This window comes from Oncorhynchus gorbuscha, linkage group LG08 (assembly GCF_021184085.1).
Source record: "Oncorhynchus gorbuscha isolate QuinsamMale2020 ecotype Even-year linkage group LG08, OgorEven_v1.0, whole genome shotgun sequence".
In the NCBI taxonomy this organism is placed as follows: Eukaryota; Metazoa; Chordata; class Actinopteri; order Salmoniformes; family Salmonidae; genus Oncorhynchus; species Oncorhynchus gorbuscha.
Window position 1 is genome coordinate 50,284,145 of NC_060180.1, and position 20,976 is coordinate 50,305,120.

The following is a 20,976-nucleotide window of genomic DNA, read 5'->3' on the forward strand; positions in this document are numbered from 1 at the left end:
TGGTGGGGGGGTGGTATATGTTCATTAAAAGAAGTTAAACCTATTTATACAAGGAACAAACATAACATCCCCAGCTCCCTAAGCTTCTCAACACATAGAACCCCCATCCCATAATGCTCTGCAGCACAAGCCCAATTAAACGGACTAGATTAATTCACTGATCCTAATCCTATGATTGGATGGACAACATATCACTTCATACTGCAAAAGCTTTGATTGGTTGGAGTTCGTCCTAATTACCATGTAGGTCTATGCCAGGGGGTGAGGCCTACGAGCCTCCTTGGTTTTATATTTAAGTCAATGTAGCCAGATGAGAATGTAAGCTAGCTGTCCTCTGGCTACACCATGGTGCTACCCCAGTGATTGCTGTTGAAGTTACCATAGACCTTCATTGATAAAACAGTGTGTTTTAATCAATTATTTGGTGATATTAGTATAGTTTTATCTAAAAAGGCTAACTTTGTTTCATTATTTTTATTGATATTACATATCAATGAGGATGGTCCTCTCCTTCCTCCTCTGAGGAGCCTGCACTGATTATGTATTTGTTTACTTATTTATATGTACTATATATATATTTATTTATTTATTTATTTACAGGACCAGTCAAAATTTTGGACACCTACTCATTATTTTATTTTTACGATTGTCTACATGGTAGAATAATAGTGAAGACATATGAAAACTATGAAATAACACATGGAATCATGTAATAATGAAAATATATTTGATTCTTCAAAGTAGCCAGCCTTTGCCTTGGTGAAAGCTTTGCACACACTTGGCATTCTCTCAACCAGTTTAATCTGAAATGCTTTTCCAACAGACTTGAAGGAGTTCCCACATATGCTGAGCACTTGTTGGCTGCTTTTCCTTGACTCTGCAGTCCAACTTATCCCAAACCATCTCAATTGGTTTGAGGTCGGGTGATTGTGGAGGCCAGGTGATCTGATGCAGCACTCATCACTCTCCTTCTTGGTCAAATAGCCCTTATACAGCCTGGAGGTGTGTCAGATCATTGTCTTGTTGAAAAACAAATGATAGTCCCACTAAGCCCAAACCAGATGGAATGGTGTATCGCTGCAGAATGTTGTGGTAGCCACCATCTCACCACCTCCTCCACGCTTCACGGTGGGAACCACATGCGGAGATAATCCGTTGACCTACTGTGAGTCTCACAAATACATGGTGGTGGTTAGAACCAAAAATCTCAAATTTGGACTCATCAGACCAAAGGACAGATTTCCAACAGTCTAATGTCCATTGCTTGTGGTTCTTGGCTCAAGCAAGTCTCTTCTTCTTATTGGTGTCCTTTAGTAGTTGTTTCTTTGCAGCAATTTGACCATTAAGGCCCGATTCACGCAGTATCCTCTGAACAGTTGATGTTGAGATGTGTCTGTTACTTGAACTCTGAAGCATTTATTTGGGCTGCAATTTCTGAGGCTGGTAACTTTAATTAACGTATCCTCTGCAGCAGAGGTAACTCTGGGTCTTCCATTCCTGTGGTGGTCCTCATGAGAGCCAGTTTCATCATAGCGCTTGAGGGTTTTTGCAACTGCACTCGAAGAAACGTTCAAAGTTCTTAAACATTTTTACAGGATGACTGACCTCCATGTCTTAAGTTATTGATACTGTTTCTCTTCACTTTTATTTGAGCTGTTCTTGCCATAATATGGACTTGGTCTTTTACCAAATAGGGCTTTCTTCTGTATACCAACCGTACCTTGTCACAACACAACTGATTGGCTCAAATGCATTTGGAAGGAAAGAATTCCACAAATGTACTTTTAACAAGGAACTTCTGTTAATTGAAATGCATTCCAGGTGACTACCTCATGAAGCTGGTTAAGAGAAAGTCAAGAGTGTGCAAAGCTGTCACCAAGGTGAAGGGTGGCTACTTTGGAATAATCTTAAATATAAAATATATTTTGATTGAACACTTTTGTTGGTTACTACATGATTCCATGTGTTATTTCTTTCTATGATGTAGAAAATAGTTAAAGAAAAACCTTGAATGAGTACGGTATGTTTTATATTCTATTATACAGGGCGCATTTCGAAAGGAGACCTAGGTGTCATATCTTTCCTGTCCAAATAAAGATTAGATAACACACCCATTATGTAGCCTACTGAATGTAACATAACTAACCCCTGAAAAGGGCCTGCCATTTGTGGGCCGATTTTATGCAAGGGATTATGGCTATGCCGCTAGGCCAGAGGATGACTTCAGAGCTCCATGATTGCATAGAGAGCAACTTTGAGTAAAAACCTGTAATGTTGCCCGTCACAAAGCAGAGGTTTGTTTTCATAGCAACACCTCGTACTTCCAAACATCCATGCCCCATGCTATGATCTGCGCTGTCCTGGGGCATTGTCTTCTGAAAACATTCCTCTTTCAATTGTTCATTCATTCACTCACTTGTTCCTCCCCCTCCCCACTCAGTCTTTTCCCCCTGTCATTCCTGTTTTCTAACAGAGATAAGTGATGAAATGTCTTGGTATGAATCACAGTTTGCAGCTGATGGTGTCCTTTGTCTCTTAGTCCTTAGTCTCGTATCCTCAGATGAAGCCCTTTCGTTGGCTGTGTGCATCCTGTAGATGAGTGCATTGTGGTCATATTTACCTGATTTCTCTACGTTGTTTCAGAGTTGCAGAAAGCTCTTCAGAAGAAGCCCAAAAAGACGTGTATTGTGAAGATGGTGGGGACAAGGAACCTGTGGAAAAACATTGTGGTCCTCTGCGTGAACTCGTAAGAATCTTTGTTTGTGTGTGTTTGTGTTCCTGTGTGAGTTTATGTAGTATTGTGTGCGTGTGTCCATGATGCAGCTGCCAGTCAGACGACGACTGGGTGTTTAAGCGATACTTCTGGATTTTGGCAATGAGGCCCTTTGTCTACTTCCCCAGAGTCAGATGAACTTGTGGATAACATGTTTGTCTCTGTGTTCAGTTTGAAGGAAGTTTCTCACTTCCATTTGCTCAATTGCTATAGCGCAATGACTGGAAGTCTATGGGAACAGCTAGCATAACAGCTAGCATGCTGGCTGTTCCTGTAGACTTCCAGTCATTGTGGTAACACTCGTTAGCATTGGCTCCTGAAACTACCTATAAACCAGTGTGCCGTGATTATGGGACTATTGACCTGTCAGCTCGATGCAGTGGCCGTCTGCTTTTAGCAGGCCTGTCTGTCTGTCTATCCATCAGTCTGTCCATCCCTCGGTCTTCCTGTCTCTGTGCTGTTTGCAGTCCTGCCTCTGTCCATTTGTCTGTCCGCCGGTTTTCTGTCCGTTGGCCTTCAGAATGAGCTTCACCTCTCCTCACTCACGTAACCCTGTCATTTGTAGACAGCAGACTTAGACACACCCCAGGCTATTTCAGTGCACATTGTCCCTGTCTGTAGTCTGACCATACATTTTTCATGAGCTGTGTTCTTGTGAGAGAACTGGAGACGAGCAAGAGGGTTTGTGTGCTTTTAGTTTTGTTTCATAGAAATACACTTTCCTCTTTTTTTTTCCCTTCATCTTCTGAACTCTCCGTCTGAACTCATATGGTCTTTCTTTGTCCTCTATCCCAATATCCCTCTTTCTCTCTGTCCTCTGTACACTCATCTCCTTACTTCTTTCTCCCTCTCTTGCACTACCACACACCCATTATCCCTGTTTTCGTTATTTCTCTTTCTTGATACCCTTTTCTCTCGCTCTCCCTATATCCAGACTGACGGGCTATGGGATCCACCATTGCTTTGCCCGCAGTATGATGGACCACCACGAGACCCACGAGTCCACCATGTTCCACAACTTCTACGCTGACTACTACACCATGGCGGGCATCGCAGTGGCATCATGCATTGCACTGTGCCCGGCAGTGTCCCTGATGGGGAGGAGGGGTGGCCTGCTCATGTTCATGATAATCACTGCACTGGCATCACTGCTGCAGCTAGGCCTGCTCAACTGTGAGTAGCCTACAGTATAATACGCAATGGTATAGTGCACACACACACACAGCTGCCTCTTCCTATACGCCAACTAAGCACTGCGTGTAGGGCCCCGTGGCCACTAGGGGGCCCCTGACCAAAAATACATTTTTTTTTTTTCTGTTGAGAGTTGAAAAGTAGAACCCACATTTTGAAACTTTGGTAGTGCATCAGTAGTTTTCCTCTTATGTCAGGCAATCAATTAGCCAGTGTCAGCTAACATTGCTAGGTAAGGTAGTCTAGCCAGCTGGTAGGCCTAATCTGTAATGATCCTCGTCTGTTTGTAGAAAGTCAGACCGAAATGCAGCGTGTAGGTTACTCATGACTTTTAATGAAGCTAATACGGTACATGAAATAATGGAAGAAGAAAACAACAAACGAATGAAACTCATACAGCCTATCTGGTGACTAACACAAAGACAGGTACAATCACCCACGAAATACAACGCGCACACAGGCTACCTAAATACGGTTCCCAATCCGAGACAACTAGAATCAGCTGACTCCAATTAGGAATCGCCTCAGGCAGCCAAGCCTAACTAGACACACCCCTACTAATACACACTCCTAATTAATACAAACCCCAATACGAAATACAACATATAAACCCATGTCACACCCTGGCCTACCCAAACATATAACAAAAACACAAGATACAATGACCAAGGCGTGACATAATCATCACCAAATTACCGACGGCCGAGCACGCAGGTCATGTGCTCAGGGGGCCCTGACCTCCTGGGGGTGGAGGTGAAATAGTCTTTATAGTTAGCTACTGTATAGTTGTTTTGATGATGATGTTTGAATGTAGGTCTGTGGGAGGTGGCCTCTTTGCTGTGTAACAAGGACTGATGTTGTCCGAAATCTGACAGTACCTAGTCCTTTTTTTTTTAAAGAGTCACAAATGTTAAGGGAACATATATTTAACCTAGACCTACAAAATACACCTTGAGATCGTTCAAACAGAAAACATATTGTCTTGTTATTGCTATGGTGTAACCTGTGTGTGTGTGTGTGTGTGATAATTTGACTACATATTAACCTGTTTCTGTTTTCCTCTCTCTCCCTGTGGCCCCTATAGTACTGGGGAAATACAGTGTACATCTGAATATAGGTACAGTACAACCATCGATTTCTCTCCTTCATTCTTGTGGGAACTCAGCCCATATTTCCCTGGTTGCAGTTGCTCTACCCTAGACTCTTAACTAATCAATAGCCCATCATTCTGGATCTTAACTGTTTACTCCATTTTATAATCCGCTTACTGGAAATACTGCAACTGCTCGATTTAAAAACAACAAGGTCCTAGGCAGATGAGAGAGTTCCACAATAAATGGATAACCAATCTACTGTCTTAAATGTGGTTCAAGCTGTTAGAAACACATTATGATCAGTGGCTGGCTGCAGATGACTTAACGTGATTTCTTTGATGTGATTAGACAATGACTGGAGGAACTCTGACAATTGTGTAAGATTGGAGGACACTAAGAAAATGTCAGAGTTCCAACATAGTAGCAGAAAGACGAGGGTGCTTTGCAGTGTGTTTTTTTGTGCAATGGAGGGGGTTTAAAGCAAAGGTTGGTATTTCACCATCACTGCGACCTAAATACTGTGACTTCTATCTCTCCCCTTCTCCCAATCACTCCCACTCTCCCACCCACTCCCTAAGAACAACAAACTCAAACTCATTGCAGAGTTCAGTCAGATCCCGTTAGCGCAAACCATGGCGTGTCGTTTCTGTTTGCCGACTGAGTGACAGTTCAAACACAGGCACCATGGGGCTCAGAACGCCCGTAGGCATCGAGGAATGAATACATCTCTCAAGGACAAGCTATCTGCATTCTATTTACTGCATAAACACACGTTCAGATCCAGCCTGTTTGTCCTTCACAGTAAAACATTACAGCTAACACATGGAACCAGCAGTAGGCTAGTCGTGCAACTCTGTAGTACTACAGTCCATTATAACAAAATAAACTGTGTAATAACCACACTACTGCATGGTATTATAGTACGTTATATGGTTTTATCGCCATCGTTCATAACTTTTTTTAAAAATCTTGCCTGTTCATCTAACTTCTTACAACTATTAGAAGTCTTCCTGTCTGTTTCACTTCCCGATCCTTGCTTTGTTCTGATGATCCTCTCTGTTTGGCTCGGTCTCATTAACCTAAGTAGCCTCTAGCCCTCTTCTTCCCCTGTGTGTTTATCTAGCTCCTCTCTTTCCGTTCTCTCCATCCCTAGTCCTCCACCTGGCAGCAGAATTAGCTTGGCCTGTTGTCTGACAGCCAGAGGATTAGAGAGGAGCAGCAAACTGATCTGAGTTCTGCCTCAGATTATCCGCTTAGGGCAACTTAAACATGTCTCATTCAGCAACAAACTCATCCGAGACCAGTTTCAGATGCTCTTCTGGCAACTTCAAACATGTCTCGTTCAGCAACAAACTGATACTGAGACCACTTTCAGATGATTGTCCGTCAATTTTGAACAGGTCTCGTTCAGCAGCACCGTGTGAGTTAGTTCTAGGATTGTTTTTCTGCTGTTTAGCTGAGGATCAGACAGATCAACGTCAGGGTAATCCTTCATGGCTAGTTTAGTTAAATGGATAACATGGTCAGGGTGATGGACAACATACAGGATGCTCAACAACACAGACTGATGGGAATTATTTAACAGTCTAAGTACATTTTAATAGGATCATCTTACTACTTTAATAACAACCTGCTCTTTGAGAATGTATTAGATACTGTTCATCAGTGCACTGAGCCTTCTAATATGAGAATCATTCATTCAGGGTTAGATATAGTATTTTTATTTTTGAGTTAATCTCCCCTTTTCTACAGTACATTAGAATGTATTATCTCTGTATGCTGGCTGGGTAATTGTTATGTTTGCTTTCTTGCTATGCAGAGTACTCGGATACACAAATCTCAACTTAATACGGAGTCGTGTTTAATGGCTGACTCGTATGTTGCCGTCTGTCTGTACAGAGCGCTCGGATATGCTGAATAAGAACTTCTCCATCGCCTTCTCCATCATCGGCATGTTCTCCTCCCACGCTGTCAGCAACTTGAGCATCTTCTTCTGCGCTGAGATCACGCCCACCGTCATCAGGTAAGCCCACCCACGCGCTGGGAACGGACCACTGGAGCGTACCACAGAGAGGGGCCGAGGGAGAAGGGAGGGATAGGTTTCAGAGGGGGCTGTCAGTCAGGATATGTGCAGGCCAGGGATGAGAAAGCTTCATGGAAATCAAAAACGGGGTTCCATTTTCTTCCCCTTTTTATTCAGAGATGGGTCGGGTCAAGTGTCTGGTTAATTTTATAACATTTTACAGAACATTCACTCTGTCAAGCTATGAAAAACATACCGTATGCACATCTGGAATTGGAGAAAGATAAAGAGGTGTGGAGTTTGACGGTTGCTGTCGTCATGTAGTGTGAAGGGAAAATACCCTGTTTTATGATGCGCACTATCATAATGGAATGTAGTCGCAGTCTTTGATCTCAATAGAGAGGTTCATGATTCAGTGTCTCTCACCTGCCAGGATATCACCACCCTGCTATAAGCACTTAAACTGAGTGTGTGATCATGGATCTCTTGTTATATGCACAACCATAATAAAGGTGTTGTTCAATATCCATATTTTTTAAAATATTATTATTCATTTATTTAACCTTTTTATTTTGACAGGGAGTCATGCCGAGACCGAGGTCTCTTTCACAGATCAGCCTGGTTTTGAATTGGCCTTTCCCTCACTTGACAAACTGACACAGCTTTGGCTCATCATCATCATGATGCTGTGTTGTGTTATGTAAGGTATGGTGCACTGTGCTGCCTGAAGAGTGACTGTGGATCGCCACCTGGTGGCCAGTCACAGAGCAGACGGGAGAGAAATGAGTGTATTGCCTTTGCAGGATGCTGTTACATGGTATTGCAGCAGTCTCTGCTGCTGTGGGTGTAAAATGGCAAGGACATGTCAATAACACAGACCACGTGTGTCTGCATAAGGAAATGAGAATAGTAGGGGCTGGAGTGTGCTATTGAATGTGAATATAAAATAAAGCATTGAAATGGAATGGACTTGGAATGTAACAAAGTAGATCATTGCACTGGAAATGGCAGAGGTTTCAGGGCACACCTTTTCTACAGGATGGATATGGTTTAAAGACGGTGGGGCTTGGAGGTTGGTTTGGGATCGGGTGTAGTCATGTTCTTCAGAGATGGTGACTTCCTAACTGATGCTCTTGTCTCTCTCCGTAGGGGTGGGGGTTTGGGCCTGGTGCTCGCCAGCGCTGGCTTCGGCATGCTGACCGCCCCCATCATGGAACTCCACAACCAGAAGGGCTACTTCCTTCACCACATCATCTTCGCCTGTTGCACCCTCATCTGCATCATCTGCATTCTCCTCCTCCCGGAGACGCGCTACCAGCCCCTGCCCGAGACCCTGGCCGACGGGGAGTGTTACACCCGCCAGCCCCTGCTGCCCCCCAGGAGGCCTGGCGAACAGCGCCTCCTCCTGGCCCAGGTGGAGAGCAACAGGGACTACACCCGGGTCCATGACACGCCGCTGCACGAGGCGGCCGCCACCGCCGTCTCCACAATGGACTTCACAGCGTCCTCCGCTGTTGACCGTGCAGCACCATCGGTTATTGATATTTCGGCGCCCTCCGCTAGGACGTTAATGTCACACCAGCATGAGTCTGATGGAAAATCCACTGAAGACTCCACTGATATACTCCTCATTAATTCTGTTGCCCCTTCATCCACTTTCAATGTTGATGATGAGACAGCTCCCTCCCCTACTAAAGACATTACCAATGACCCCCTCACAGAAGATACCCATACATCCATCTTGGTCAACACCATTTCCCCTGTCACTGAAACTCTTCCCATCTCTTTATTGGAATCAACCATTCCGCCAGTACTTGATTTAACCCCTACCTCCGCATTGTACCCTTCCACTCCTAGTTCCATAGTGGATCCTTCCACTCCACCTGTTATAGAATCCACCCCCACTTCATTGGATGCTCCAGAAGTAATTGAAACTCCCCCTACCTCCACATTGGACTCTCCCCCTGTCATAGAAACCACCTCTACATTGGACTCTCCCCCTGTCATAGAAACCACCTCTACATTGGACTCTACCATTCCCCCTGTCATAGAAACCACCCCTACATTGGACTCTACCACTCCCCCTGTCAAAGTAACCACCCCTACATTGGACTCTGCCACTCCCCCTGTACTTGACCTTCTACCCCCTCTCCAACACCCTCCCCTGGTCCTGTCATCAGTGACATTTTTCTCCCTCCCCCATTGCGGACTGTACGACTCCTATTGATTCTGCTGACCACATAACCACAGACCCGATCATATACTCTCTAGATGACAAACTCCCCGCTCCTCCTCCCCCTACATCAGACTGTACCATTCCCCTTCTCATAGACTCTGTCCATACTCCGGAGTTGGACTCTTCATCCCCATGTGTTAATAATGTTATTGTTTCTCCCACATACCCTGTCGTAGCTCATTCCCCTGTTCATCCCCCCATCTGCCCACTACCACCACCACCCAATGACTCAGGTCATATCCCCACAACAGTGGACTCTGCCATTCCCCCTGTCATGGACACTGTTCACAGCCCCACTGTGAACTCTACCTCTCACCCCATCACAGAAATTGTTCAACCCCTTTCATTGGACTCTACCATTCCGCCTGTCATAGACTCTCAGCACCCCAACGTAACAGACTCTGAGACCACAGAGGCGGCCACCGCTTCCACAATAATGGACTGTACCATCTCCTCCCCCATAGACTCGGGAATCGTCCCTATAATGGACTGTACTATCTCAGAAAACCGCGTCATCAACGGGGTGGCGTCGTCATGATCCAAGGCTCTACCTCTGGAACAAGGAGGTGTGCCACTCCCTCGTGGAGGAAGAAGTCCTGGACATCCAGGTCACATGTATGGAGTCACTAACTGGCTGATCAGGCCTCAGACATTTTGGCTGCTCTGTAGGGAGAATGCCAGTGTCCGACAGGAGAAGGAACAGCTTGATATGGGGACGAGTGTATCTCTGGCACCTTTTACTGAGAACAGCCAGAAAACAGGACAGGGGGACTGTGCTGCGGTGATAGTAATGAGTGGTTACTCTGCCACAGTGCGGAACTGTAAATAACTGACATCATCAGCGTTTTACATAGTTGTTGTTGGAGGAATCTGTATGTGTCATTTTAGACTGAGATACTGCCAGCCAAAACTCCCTTTGACTTCCTCTGACACTTTATCCCAATGCTTAGTTGGAGATGCTATACATACCACTAAAAACCATTTGACTGTACATTTGCCTCAATTGCAGACTTAGATGTACGCCCACTGTGTTTGATGTACATTTGCCTTATGTAGAAAAAAAAGTACTTTAAGAATACAATGCAGAATTTTGAATGTCAACAGTGCCAGATATCTAAACTGAGTTTAGTCACCCAATTGTTTTTGTTGTCAGAAACGGAATGGAATCTGTGTAGGGGAAAGAGCAATTTGCCAAATATGAGAACCAAAAGAAGGGCAATAAAAGTTTTGCCCCAAGTATTGGAGGTGTTCTAATGTATGATGCAATGAGTTAAAAAATGACAAGCGAAACATCTGAAGACTTCAGTCCTTTGAGAAGGTACTAGAGAAAGAGAATGTTGCGAACTGAAGAGACATGTGCATACGTTTATTAGGACTATGGACTGTTTATGTCGAGAGAAGGAGAGCTGTACCGGTGACGTGGTAGAAGTGAGAGGTCTGTTGGTCCTTTAGGACTATGTTGTGCTTGTTGACGTTGTGGTCCTGTAAGTGAAACATTTGAGAATTTACAGACTATATCAAATGTTTCATGGGACATTTGTTTCCACTCGTAAAAAAACGTTAATGCATTGTACTGTAGGCAATTGGATCTTGTTAATGTGATACTCTAGGTCAAATTGCGTAGTTTGTTGTGCTACTGATGTTGCGCTTGATCACAAAAAAAAAAAATATTGCCATTATTTCACGGGGGGGGGGGTGTCCTTAGTGTATAAAGATAGGCGGCACTGTTAACATTATTTGTGTGAATGTAAGTGGCACTTTAATCTTCGCTACGGGGACTGAGCATGTAAACAAAAATGTGAACTTTTCCATGAAACAAAGAGGTGATGTTCAAATGTTACCTAAAAAATCACAAGAGCTATCTCTGAAATGGACACATGAATGACAAAAGGATTTTGTCTTCATTACAAATACATCTGTCATTGCCACCATCTTGTGTGTGTTTTCTACATGTAATTAGCATATTTGGTGACGTAAAAATATTTGAAGTATATTTCCCAAATAATATACCAGAAATATTTCAACTTCACCAAAGTATGCAAAATTTATATTTGTGATATTGACTCAAATTTTGTTGCGTTTTGAAATGTAGGCTTATCCCTCTTTTTTTCTCTTTTTTTTTTACTTCAAAACTTTACCATTTACTTGAATTACTTTCATTGTAATCAATACAGACATGATAGCGAAATGTCATCATTATTGGAAAAGCTACAACAATTGTCTCTGATTATTTTAATTAAAACAAAAATATATGAAGAGCTTTCTTTTTCTTTGAAAAACCCAAATGTCTAGTGTCAACGTCATGTTTTACCAACGTCTGTGAATGACTGACTATTGACAATAGTACATACCGGGCAAACAAAATGGTGGCTGTCAGTTCACTGGTTAGGCAATTGCATCAGATTGTTAGGCCACTGTTTTACAAATACAACATCACTTGTTGTGATGTAGAGCTTATTTCTTTTCAAAAATCTTTGACATATTGTTCTTTTCAAATGCCATGGAGTCCTGTCTTTTACAGTGTGTTTAATATCTATTTAAAATGGAAAATACAATGGCTTTGGAGGTGACCAAAATATCATGCAATAGCAGCCACTGATCACTCAACTGTACACTAATCATAAATTGGTCATCACAACACACACTGTCATGTAGTTCTGTGGATATAAAAATGACTATGTAAATACTAAAAGTGTAACGACCTACTTTCCGTATATTCTCTGGTTATTTCCTGGTAAATAAGCACACTGTTAAAGAAGATCTACTTGTTGCTGTGGTCTTCATTCCTAATACTACATACACCTTGTTCGGAAAATTCAAGCATGGTACACCCCTAACATCTAATAGACTTCACGGCTCAAACCATAATGTCTCCTGTACTCCCGTCGAGTCAGATTAGTACATTTGGTTAGCTGTGATGTGAGGACGGTGTTACTAACGCACGAAAGTCTATTGACACTGGAACAACCGAGGTCAATCGTACAAATGTTAAAAGAGTATATTGTCTGCAGCTGTAGCAATACTTCTCACCCCACATTTCTTGAACTGCAACCGCTCTCGTCTTAAAATGTCACAATACAACACATTACAACCTTACATTACAGTCTCCGATGTCATATGTGACAGCATCGTCCTCACCAGCGATGTCTGCTTGGTCAGAAGTATGACACATTCTATGTCTATGGGTAGAGTGGGGTGATGGCTGGGAAAGTGGCTACACTAAAACGGTACAAGTAGATGGACATTATAATACATTGAGTATACAGTGGTAAAGAAAATGCAGACTGATATGTAAACTAACTTTGATTTGCTGTGCATTGATAGGTTGTGCTGTGATCCAGTGGTCTGGAAATGGTTCTCAACTGATCAAATGGCTCCCCTCATCCTAAATTGTCCCCACTGTAGCCACACTATGCTGCGGAAATGAGAAATAATCCTGATATAACAGTTTCTGTTTTTACATGATTTGAATGAATTAATGAATGTAAAAACATGGATTTTTACCAGTTTAATTTTCCCTTTTGTTTTTAACTTGAATAATGCATTTGTATATAAGCCATACGTGTCGTAATAAACTTCACTATTTATTGATCAATGATGCATTCTGGGTCTTGGTTGAGTTAATTGGTCTGCAGACAATTTTCAAGCCACCTCTTGAGTCTTGAGGTGTTTTTGTGCAAGGTTCTTGGTTTTTTTTTCACTTAATGTCCTCTAACCCAAGATAATGACAAGGGCATAAAGGGTGTCAATTCTGTATGTAATGAATCAGTTGTCAATATTCACATTCTTAATGAATTGTGGATTCATGTTGGTGTACTGCTGTGCTGGAAAGTCATCCCCTAAATATGATTCAGTAATTTAGTTATATTGATTAGCACTTCACTACACCCACAACATCTGATACACATTTTTTTACGTCAGCAGTCAAATTTGATTTGATCTTCATATTTTAAGGCCATATACTAGCTAAACAAAATAACTCACTCATGCTGCCAATATAATTTTCAGCTTGGAATACTCTGATTTTAACCACTTCCTGTTGTATGATGTCATACAATAAAGCAATACATGGCGAACGTGTTCCCAGGTGAAGGCTTTTCCTGTCTCTGATAAACAAGTGATTAATAAGAACAAATAAGTAACCTGTCTTTGATGGGAACATTGTGGACGGTAGAGTTGCAAAGCTCCAAACTGACCTCTATTGGACAAAATATAGGCTACACCTGAAGCAGATTCAGGACTGCGAGGTACATGGCCGATGCCTTGGTTATATTGAAAGGGGGCGTATTTATCGACAATTAGGCTGTATTTCCTTAACTTGTAAACTAACAGCTAGGCCTATGCGCCACGTATTAGATTAAAAGTGCTTGGCAACAACCCGCATTTTGGCCCGGGACAGGGTGACGTCATGGAGAGTGATGCAGCAGGATCCTCATCCCGTCCACTGCATCAAACCGGTGCCCGCTGATAGGCTGGTGCACACATTTGGGATGAAGCACAGGTGTGACGTCACCCAATCAGCATCAACATGATGAGTCTCCCTTGGTTTACCGATCGCCATAAGAATGTAACAACTGCTGAGAGGCGAGAAACACAGTGGTCGCAACCAGGTTGAGGGCACTGTTGTTAGTTGAGACAAAAGGCTGCTATCTGCGTGCACCCAAAAGGCATCATCATGAGGGAGATTGTTCATATCCAGGCCGGGCAATGTGGAAACCAGATTGGTGCGAAGGTAGGTGTTATGTGTATATTTGTCTAGACGCAGAGGTTATTATAGAACAATCCTTTTTTTTGTTAGATGTTTACAATTTTGTCCCAGCATGAATCGCACTACATTTTTCAAGAGAACAAAATCAGCCATCCAGTATTTTGGGGTCATGTTTTTGGACGAATGTCTCGTGGAAATTAGTGTTTCATTTATTCACAACTATAAGATGACATTAGGTTGATTATGGGTGTGTTGCTTTTGGACTTGGGCTAGGAGCCAAAGGGTCTGCAGTAGTGTCGCGCACCTGCGGGGCTGGCGCGTCATGCTGTCGCCAAAAGGAGCTGCGCCATAGCGATAGACTACGCACAACGGCCGTCCAGTACTTTTCCATGTCTTGATCAGGTTATAGCCAGATCTCTTAGGTCAAACTATGAAGCATCACGTTTGCATGACCTATTCTCTGTCCCATTGTTAGTTCTGGGAGGTGATAAGTGACGAACATGGCATCGACCCCACCGGCAGTTACCAAGGTGACAGTGACCTGCAGCTGGAGAGGATTAACGTGTACTACAATGAAGCATCAGGTAAATACATCTCAATTTACTATCTAGATTGGTCTTTAAGTTATCTCTGCATGCATCTAAACAACAGGTCTATGAAAATAATCAACCATAAACTGAGTGTACAAAACATTACAAGCACCAGCTCTTTCCATGACTGACAAGGTGAAAGCTGTGATCCCTTATTTAAGTCACTTGTTAAATCCACGTCAATCAGTGTAGATGAACAGGAGGAGACAAGTTAAAGAAGGATTTTTAAGTCTTGAGACAGTTGAGACATTGATTGTGTGTGTGTGTGCCTTTCAAAGGGTGAATGAGCAAGACAACATATTTAAGTGCCTTTGAATATTGAAGTGCTTTTTGATATGGTAGTAGGTGCCAGGCGCACTCATTTGAGTGTGTCAAAAACGGCAGCGCTGCTGGGTTTTTCACGTTCAACAGTTTCCTATGTGTGTATCGAGAATGGTCCACCACCCAAAGGACATCCAGACAACTTGACACAACTATGGGAAGCATTAGAGTCAACATGGGCCTGCAATCCCTGTGGAATGTTTTTGACACCTTGTAAAGTCCATGCCCTAACAAATTGTGTACGTTCTTAAGGCAAAGTGTGTGCTTTGGCCTTGCCCTAAATAAACTCAGAATGAAAACTATATTCCCTGGTGATGAAAATTGCTGACCTTTTTTGACTTGCAAACTCATGCACTGCAGGCCAAATTTTAAATTGAGAATGTGACATTGTGACCATAATATCTGTCTGGGTGCAGTGGGCCCTGTGGCAGGGCAGGGGAAATGAGGACAGCAGCAGGGACCTGTCAATCTCTCTCCCTCCCAGTCTCTCTCTCCCTCCCGGTCTCTCTCTCCCTCCCGGTCTCTCTCTCCCTCCCGGTCTCTCTCTTTCTCTCCCTGTATCACCTCTTTCTCTGCAGCATCATCTCTCTCTCCCTCTCTTTCTCTTTCTGGCTCTCTCTCCGTCTCTTAAGAGCCCGTCGCGGAGGGGTGGCTTGTATATATCTGCAGTGAGTGCAGTCTCTGTAAAACCAACCCAACCCTAACGCTTGCCTTCTGTCTGCGTTGGTCTGATTTTTTTATTTTTATTGCCCAGGCATTTGAAGGTCATGGCCATGCAGAATCCCAACCTTTGTCTCTGTCTCTCTCTCATACGGAACAGTCAGTCTCCTATGGCAAACCAGCCAGACTGCAGATTCTGGGGCCTATAGTAGCCTACATGTCCTGTAGTTAGCACCGATCCTATTTCCTGTGCGTGCAATGCTAAGCACTATTGACCTCTTGTTAACGTGGCTCTGATTGAATATCTACTCATAGAGAAATGCGCATAGCAGCATGATAAGATGATATGACGATAAGAGAGAAAATGTGTCATGTCTACTGGGAGATGCCATCTTGGTCTGAATGAGCTTAGCTCAGCCTCCTTGGACTGGAGCTAGCAGTTTTTCTGTGCTGCAGTCTGCAAGGGAGGCTGAGTGAGTGAGTGAGAGAAAGCGAGCGGGAGAGCCCATCCTCCTTCCCTCCCTAAACCTGATGTCCCTGCCTCTCCTCCCCCACAGGTAACAAGTTTGTCCCCCGGGCCATCCTGGTGGATCTGGAGCCAGGCACCATGGACTCTGTACGCTCAGGGCCCTTCGGCCAGCTCTTCAGACCAGACAACTTTGTCTTTGGTGAGTAGTGGTTATCCAACCGGGTTCCAGATTGTTTTATGCTATCTTGCCCAGCCTGGTCCCAGATCTGTCTATGCTGTCTTGCCCAATGGGTCATCATCATGTCCTGTCAGCACTTCCATCCTCAACCCATAGCATGTCTGTGTCAGCATCCACTGTCATCTCCTCTGAAGCCAAGCTTAGTTTAACTTTGACATAGATAGACGGTGTGTTCAGTGTGCAACTTTTCTGCAACAGCTCAGCAATGTACCAGGAAGGGAATGCAATGGTCGGTCGAGCGGTTGTGTCAGGCGCAGACAGCGAGCATGGCGCTGCAGAAAACAGGGCATAGACTGCTACTGTTGCAGTGCCACCCACGACACCTTGCCAATTCTACTGCATAAAGGATAATAAGGCTACATTCCACATCCTATTGTATATGCAGACTTCTACACTATAATATTTTAGATCGTGGTAATGATACTCTTGATCATGCTCAATTAAGCTGTTATTGTCCACAGTTAACAAACTGGAATTGTCTCTCTCAATGGAAACTGACAAATAATATGCCCGGTGCATTTGCTTGTTAACTGGTTAACTGACTTTTCATGCTAACTGATGTGTATTGCTACAGTTGAAGTCGGAAGATTACATACACTTAGGTTGGAGTCATTAAAACGTGTTTTTCAACCACTCCACAAATTGTTAACAAACTATAGTTTTGGCAAGTCGGTTAGGACATCTACTTTGTGCATGACATAAGTAATTTTTGTTTACAGACAGATTATTTCATTTATAATTCACTGTATCACAATTCCAGTGGGTTAGAAGTTTACATACATCAAGGATGTCATAGCTTCAGAAGCTTCTGATTGGCTAATTGACATCATTTGATTCAGTTGGAGGTGTACCTGTGGATGTATTTCAAGACCTACCTTCAAACTCAGTGCCTCTTTGCTTGACATCATGGGAAAATCCAAAGAAATCAGCCAAGACTTCAGAAAAACAATTGTAGACCTCCACAAGTTTGGTTCATCCATGAGAGCAATTTCCAAACACCTGAAGGTACCATGTTCATCTGTATAAACAATAGTACGCAAGCATAAACCCCATAGGACCACGCAGCCGTCATACCGCTCAAGAAGGAGACGCGTTCTCTCTCCTAGAGATGAACGTACTTTGGTGCGAAAAGTGCAAATCAATTCCAGAACAACAGCAAAGGACCTTGTGAAGATGCTGGAGGAAACTGGTACAAAAGTATCTATATCCACAGTAAAACGAGTCCTATATAGACATAACCTGAAAGGCCGCTCAGCAAGAAGAAGTGACTGCTCCAAAACCGCCATAAAAAGCCAGACTACAGTTTGCAACTGCACATGGGGACAAAGATCTTACTTTTTGGAGAAATGTCCTCTGGTCTGATGAAACCAAAATAGAACTGTTAGGCCATAATGACCATTGTTATGTTTGGAGGAAAAGGGGGGGATGCTTGCAAGCCGAAGAAGACCATCCCAACCGTGAAGCACGGGGGTGGCAGCATCATGTTGTGTGTGTGTGTGTGCTTTGCTGCAGGAGGGACTGGTGCGCTTCACAAAATAGATAGTTTTCCTTTCTCATGATGCCATGTGGATATATCGAAGCAACATCTCAAGACATCAGTCAGGAAGTTAAAGCTTGGTTGCAAATGGTTCTTCCAAATGGACAATATACCCCAAGGATACTTCTAAAGTTGTGGCAAAATGGCTTAAGGACAACAAAGTCAAGGTATTGGAGTGGCCATCACAAAGCCCTGACCTCAATCCTATAGAAAATTTGTGGGCAGAACTGAAAAAGTGTGTGAGCAAGGAGGCCTACAACCTGCCTCAGTTACACCAGTTCTGTCAGGAGGAATGGGCAAAAATTGTGGAAGCTTGTGGAAGGCTACCTGAAACGTTTGACCAAAGTTAAGCAATTTAAGGGCAATGCTACAGAATACTAATTGAGTGTATGTAAACTTTTGACCAACTTGGAATGTGATGAAAGAAATAAAATCTGAAATTAATCATTCTCTTTACTATTATTCTGACATATCACATTCTAAAAATAAACTAACTGACCTAAGACGGGGAATTTTTTAAAGGATTAAATGTCAGGAATTGTGGACAAACTGAGTTTAAAAAAAATGTATTTGGCTAAGGTGTAAGTAAACTTCTGACTTCAACTGTAGATGTGTATTAGCACACAAAGGTGTGATGTCTCTAACACAGGTTCACCATGGGTCTTTCAGGTCAGAGTGGAGCTGGTAACAACTGGGCTAAAGGCCACTACACAGAGGGAGCCGAGCTGGTCGACTCTGTCCTGGACGTAGTCAGGAAGGAGTCTGAGAACTGTGACTGCCTCCAGGGCTTCCAGCTTACCCACTCCCTGGGAGGGGGCACCGGCTCTGGCATGGGCACCCTGCTCATCAGCAAGATCCGCGAGGAGTACCCCGACCGCATCATGAACACCTTCAGCGTCATGCCCTCACCCAAGGTGTCAGACACTGTGGTGGAGCCCTACAATGCCACCCTGTCAGTCCACCAGCTGGTGGAGAACACAGATGAGACCTTCAGCATCGACAACGAGGCTCTCTACGACATCTGCTTCCGTACCCTCAAACTCACCACGCCCACCTATGGAGATCTCAACCACCTGGTGTCGGCCACCATGAGTGGGGTTACCACCTGCCTGCGCTTCCCTGGTCAGCTTAACGCTGACCTCCGCAAGCTGGCTGTTAACATGGTGCCCTTCCCCCGCCTGCATTTCTTCATGCCCGGCTTCGCCCCTCTAACCAGCAGGGGGAGCCAGCAGTACCGTGCCCTCTCCGTGCCCGAGCTCACACAGCAGATGTTTGACGCAAAGAACATGATGGCCGCCTGCGACCCTCGCCACGGCCGCTACCTCACCGTGGCCGCCATCTTCCGCGGGCGCATGTCCATGAAGGAGGTGGACGAGCAGATGCTGAGTGTGCAGAACAAGAACAGCAGCTACTTCGTAGAATGGATCCCCAACAACGTGAAGACGGCCGTCTGCGACATCCCGCCCCGCGGCCTCAAGATGTCGGCCACCTTCATCGGCAACAGCACGGCCATCCAGGAGCTGTTCAGGAGGATCTCTGAGCAGTTCACCGCCATGTTCCGCCGTAAGGCCTTCCTTCACTGGTACACCGGAGAGGGTATGGACGAGATGGAGTTTACAGAAGCTGAGAGCAACATGAACGACCTGGTGTCTGAGTACCAGCAGTACCAGGACGCCACCGCTGACGAGATTGGCGAGTACGAAGAAGACGAGCTGGAGGATGAGGAGCAGGATGTCCAGCAGCACCATGATGTCCGCCACTGAGGGATGCCGGGTAGAAGCAGCACAGCAGTCTGTATGTTATATCCACCAGTCATTTTAAATTATCAATAGTTATGGAAGGATAGAGGCGCAGATGAGTTATAATCGCGTCAAGATATATTATAGCTGTTTAGCCTAAACTACTACTAGTGCATTTTCATTGTTTCGATTGTCTTGAAGACCATAAGTGATATTAGAAACATAACAATTATGTGAGTATTTTAAATGACGTCATTGGTTTTCCAATTCATGCTGTATCAATGTCAATAAAACAACAATACAGTATTGTCAAAAACCGAGTTTTGTAACATTTACCTCAGAATACATTATTTGTCGTGAAATAAAATGGTGCTGTCCTATGAATATCTGTAGGCTTTTTTTCATGGGAGTGCTAATCGTATTCAGCAGGTGATATACAATGAACACTCCAGACTTGAAGTAGGTGTAACCAAAATTGAGTAACTCAGTTCTCCATGCTGTAATGATGATACTGGATGAAAGAGATGTTTTCTGGTTTTAAAATGCAAGGTCAATGTTATTACCATACCCCAAGAAGCTTACTACTTTTATAGTCTTGTGAGTGTCCTGGGTCATCATGACTGTGTGTCTGGGACAGGAAACACTTCCTCAAAGACTCAGAGAGAGAAAAGGAATGTCTGTTTATTCCTCTTTATCATGTTTTGATCTGAGAGCTAGTAAATCCGATGAAGGGCTGGCCAGACTTGGCAGCTGTTAGAGTATAGAGTTAAATGTGTGGAGAAGTAGAGCACTCTCCATATACAAACTTATATGACCAACAACTTACAGACTCGCACAAACAATGACGACATCATTAGGGAGCTCTTTCAATGCCTCAATATTTTGGCTAATAATTAAGAAAATCAAAGTACCAAGGTTTGAACATATAAGCCTAATCAGATCTTCACATTGGTTCAGCACAATATCACACCTTTATTCAACCTGTTTAATTCGCTTGATATCATTTACAATGTCCTTGGTAGAATATGAATTGCAAGGCTAGAAAGACTCACTGCCAAGAGTTTCGACTTACGTAGTTTCGACTTACGTTAGAGGTACAGTAAATAACGGTTACATTTTTCATTGCGCTGTGAGGTCCATAAATACTTGAAGACTGAAGTATTCTGCAACTGAAGTTCTATTTTGACAGAAAACGTCTAAAAAGTCTGACCAGGAGGAATGCTGCCAGTGTTCAAGTTGCCAATGTGTTAAAATGAGGTCTTATGTTTTCACATTCAGACAACTGAGCGGAAGATGCTCTTGTCAAATACATCATACATCGAATGAATGTGTGGCTACCAAGGAGGACCTATCAGAAACGTATTCATTAGAAACCAATAAGATCACCCAGAACGACA

The 20,976-nt window shown here is 43.7% G+C and overlaps 2 protein-coding genes across 3 annotated transcripts in view; both read left to right on the plus strand.

Moving 5' to 3' along the window:
* The window catches only part of LOC124041777 (solute carrier family 22 member 23-like), a 57,686-nt gene extending 44,774 nt beyond the window's left edge, over positions 1–12,912 (plus strand). Inside the window, exons 6-10 of one of the 2 annotated variants that reach the window (XM_046359778.1) lie at positions 2,644–2,746; positions 3,708–3,946; positions 5,049–5,081; positions 6,958–7,081; positions 7,661–8,198. In XM_046359778.1, coding sequence (XP_046215734.1) covers positions 2,644–2,746; positions 3,708–3,946; positions 5,049–5,081; positions 6,958–7,081; positions 7,661–7,709 — 548 coding nt within the window. In that variant the 3' untranslated portion in view covers positions 7,710–8,198. Of the gene's footprint in view, positions 1–2,643; positions 2,747–3,707; positions 3,947–5,048; positions 5,082–6,957; positions 7,082–7,660; positions 8,199–8,230 lie in introns of those variants that run through there. The other variant, XM_046359776.1, reaches the window with a different exon arrangement.
* Positions 12,913–13,848: 936 nt separating this feature from the next.
* Positions 13,849–19,963, plus strand: LOC124041778 (tubulin beta-2A chain-like). Its single transcript, XM_046359779.1, has 4 exons — positions 13,849–14,049; positions 14,501–14,609; positions 16,154–16,264; positions 18,510–19,963. Exons 1-4 carry the CDS (start codon positions 13,993–13,995, stop codon positions 19,601–19,603), a joined length of 1,371 nt encoding a protein of 456 aa, XP_046215735.1. The 5' UTR covers positions 13,849–13,992; the 3' UTR covers positions 19,604–19,963.
* The last annotated feature ends 1,013 nt before the right edge of the window (positions 19,964–20,976 follow it).

Bases quoted from the DNA above. Each gene is read 5' to 3' on its own strand.
- LOC124041778 (XM_046359779.1), top strand. From the start codon at position 13,993: ATGAGGGAGATTGTTCATATCCAGGCCGGGCAATGTGGAAACCAGATT. The intron at 14,610-16,153 runs GTAAATACATCT...CCTCCCCCACAG, and splicing joins GTACTACAATGAAGCATCAG to GTAACAAGTTTGTCCCCCGG. The intron at 16,265-18,509 runs GTGAGTAGTGGT...TGGGTCTTTCAG, and splicing joins ACCAGACAACTTTGTCTTTG to GTCAGAGTGGAGCTGGTAAC.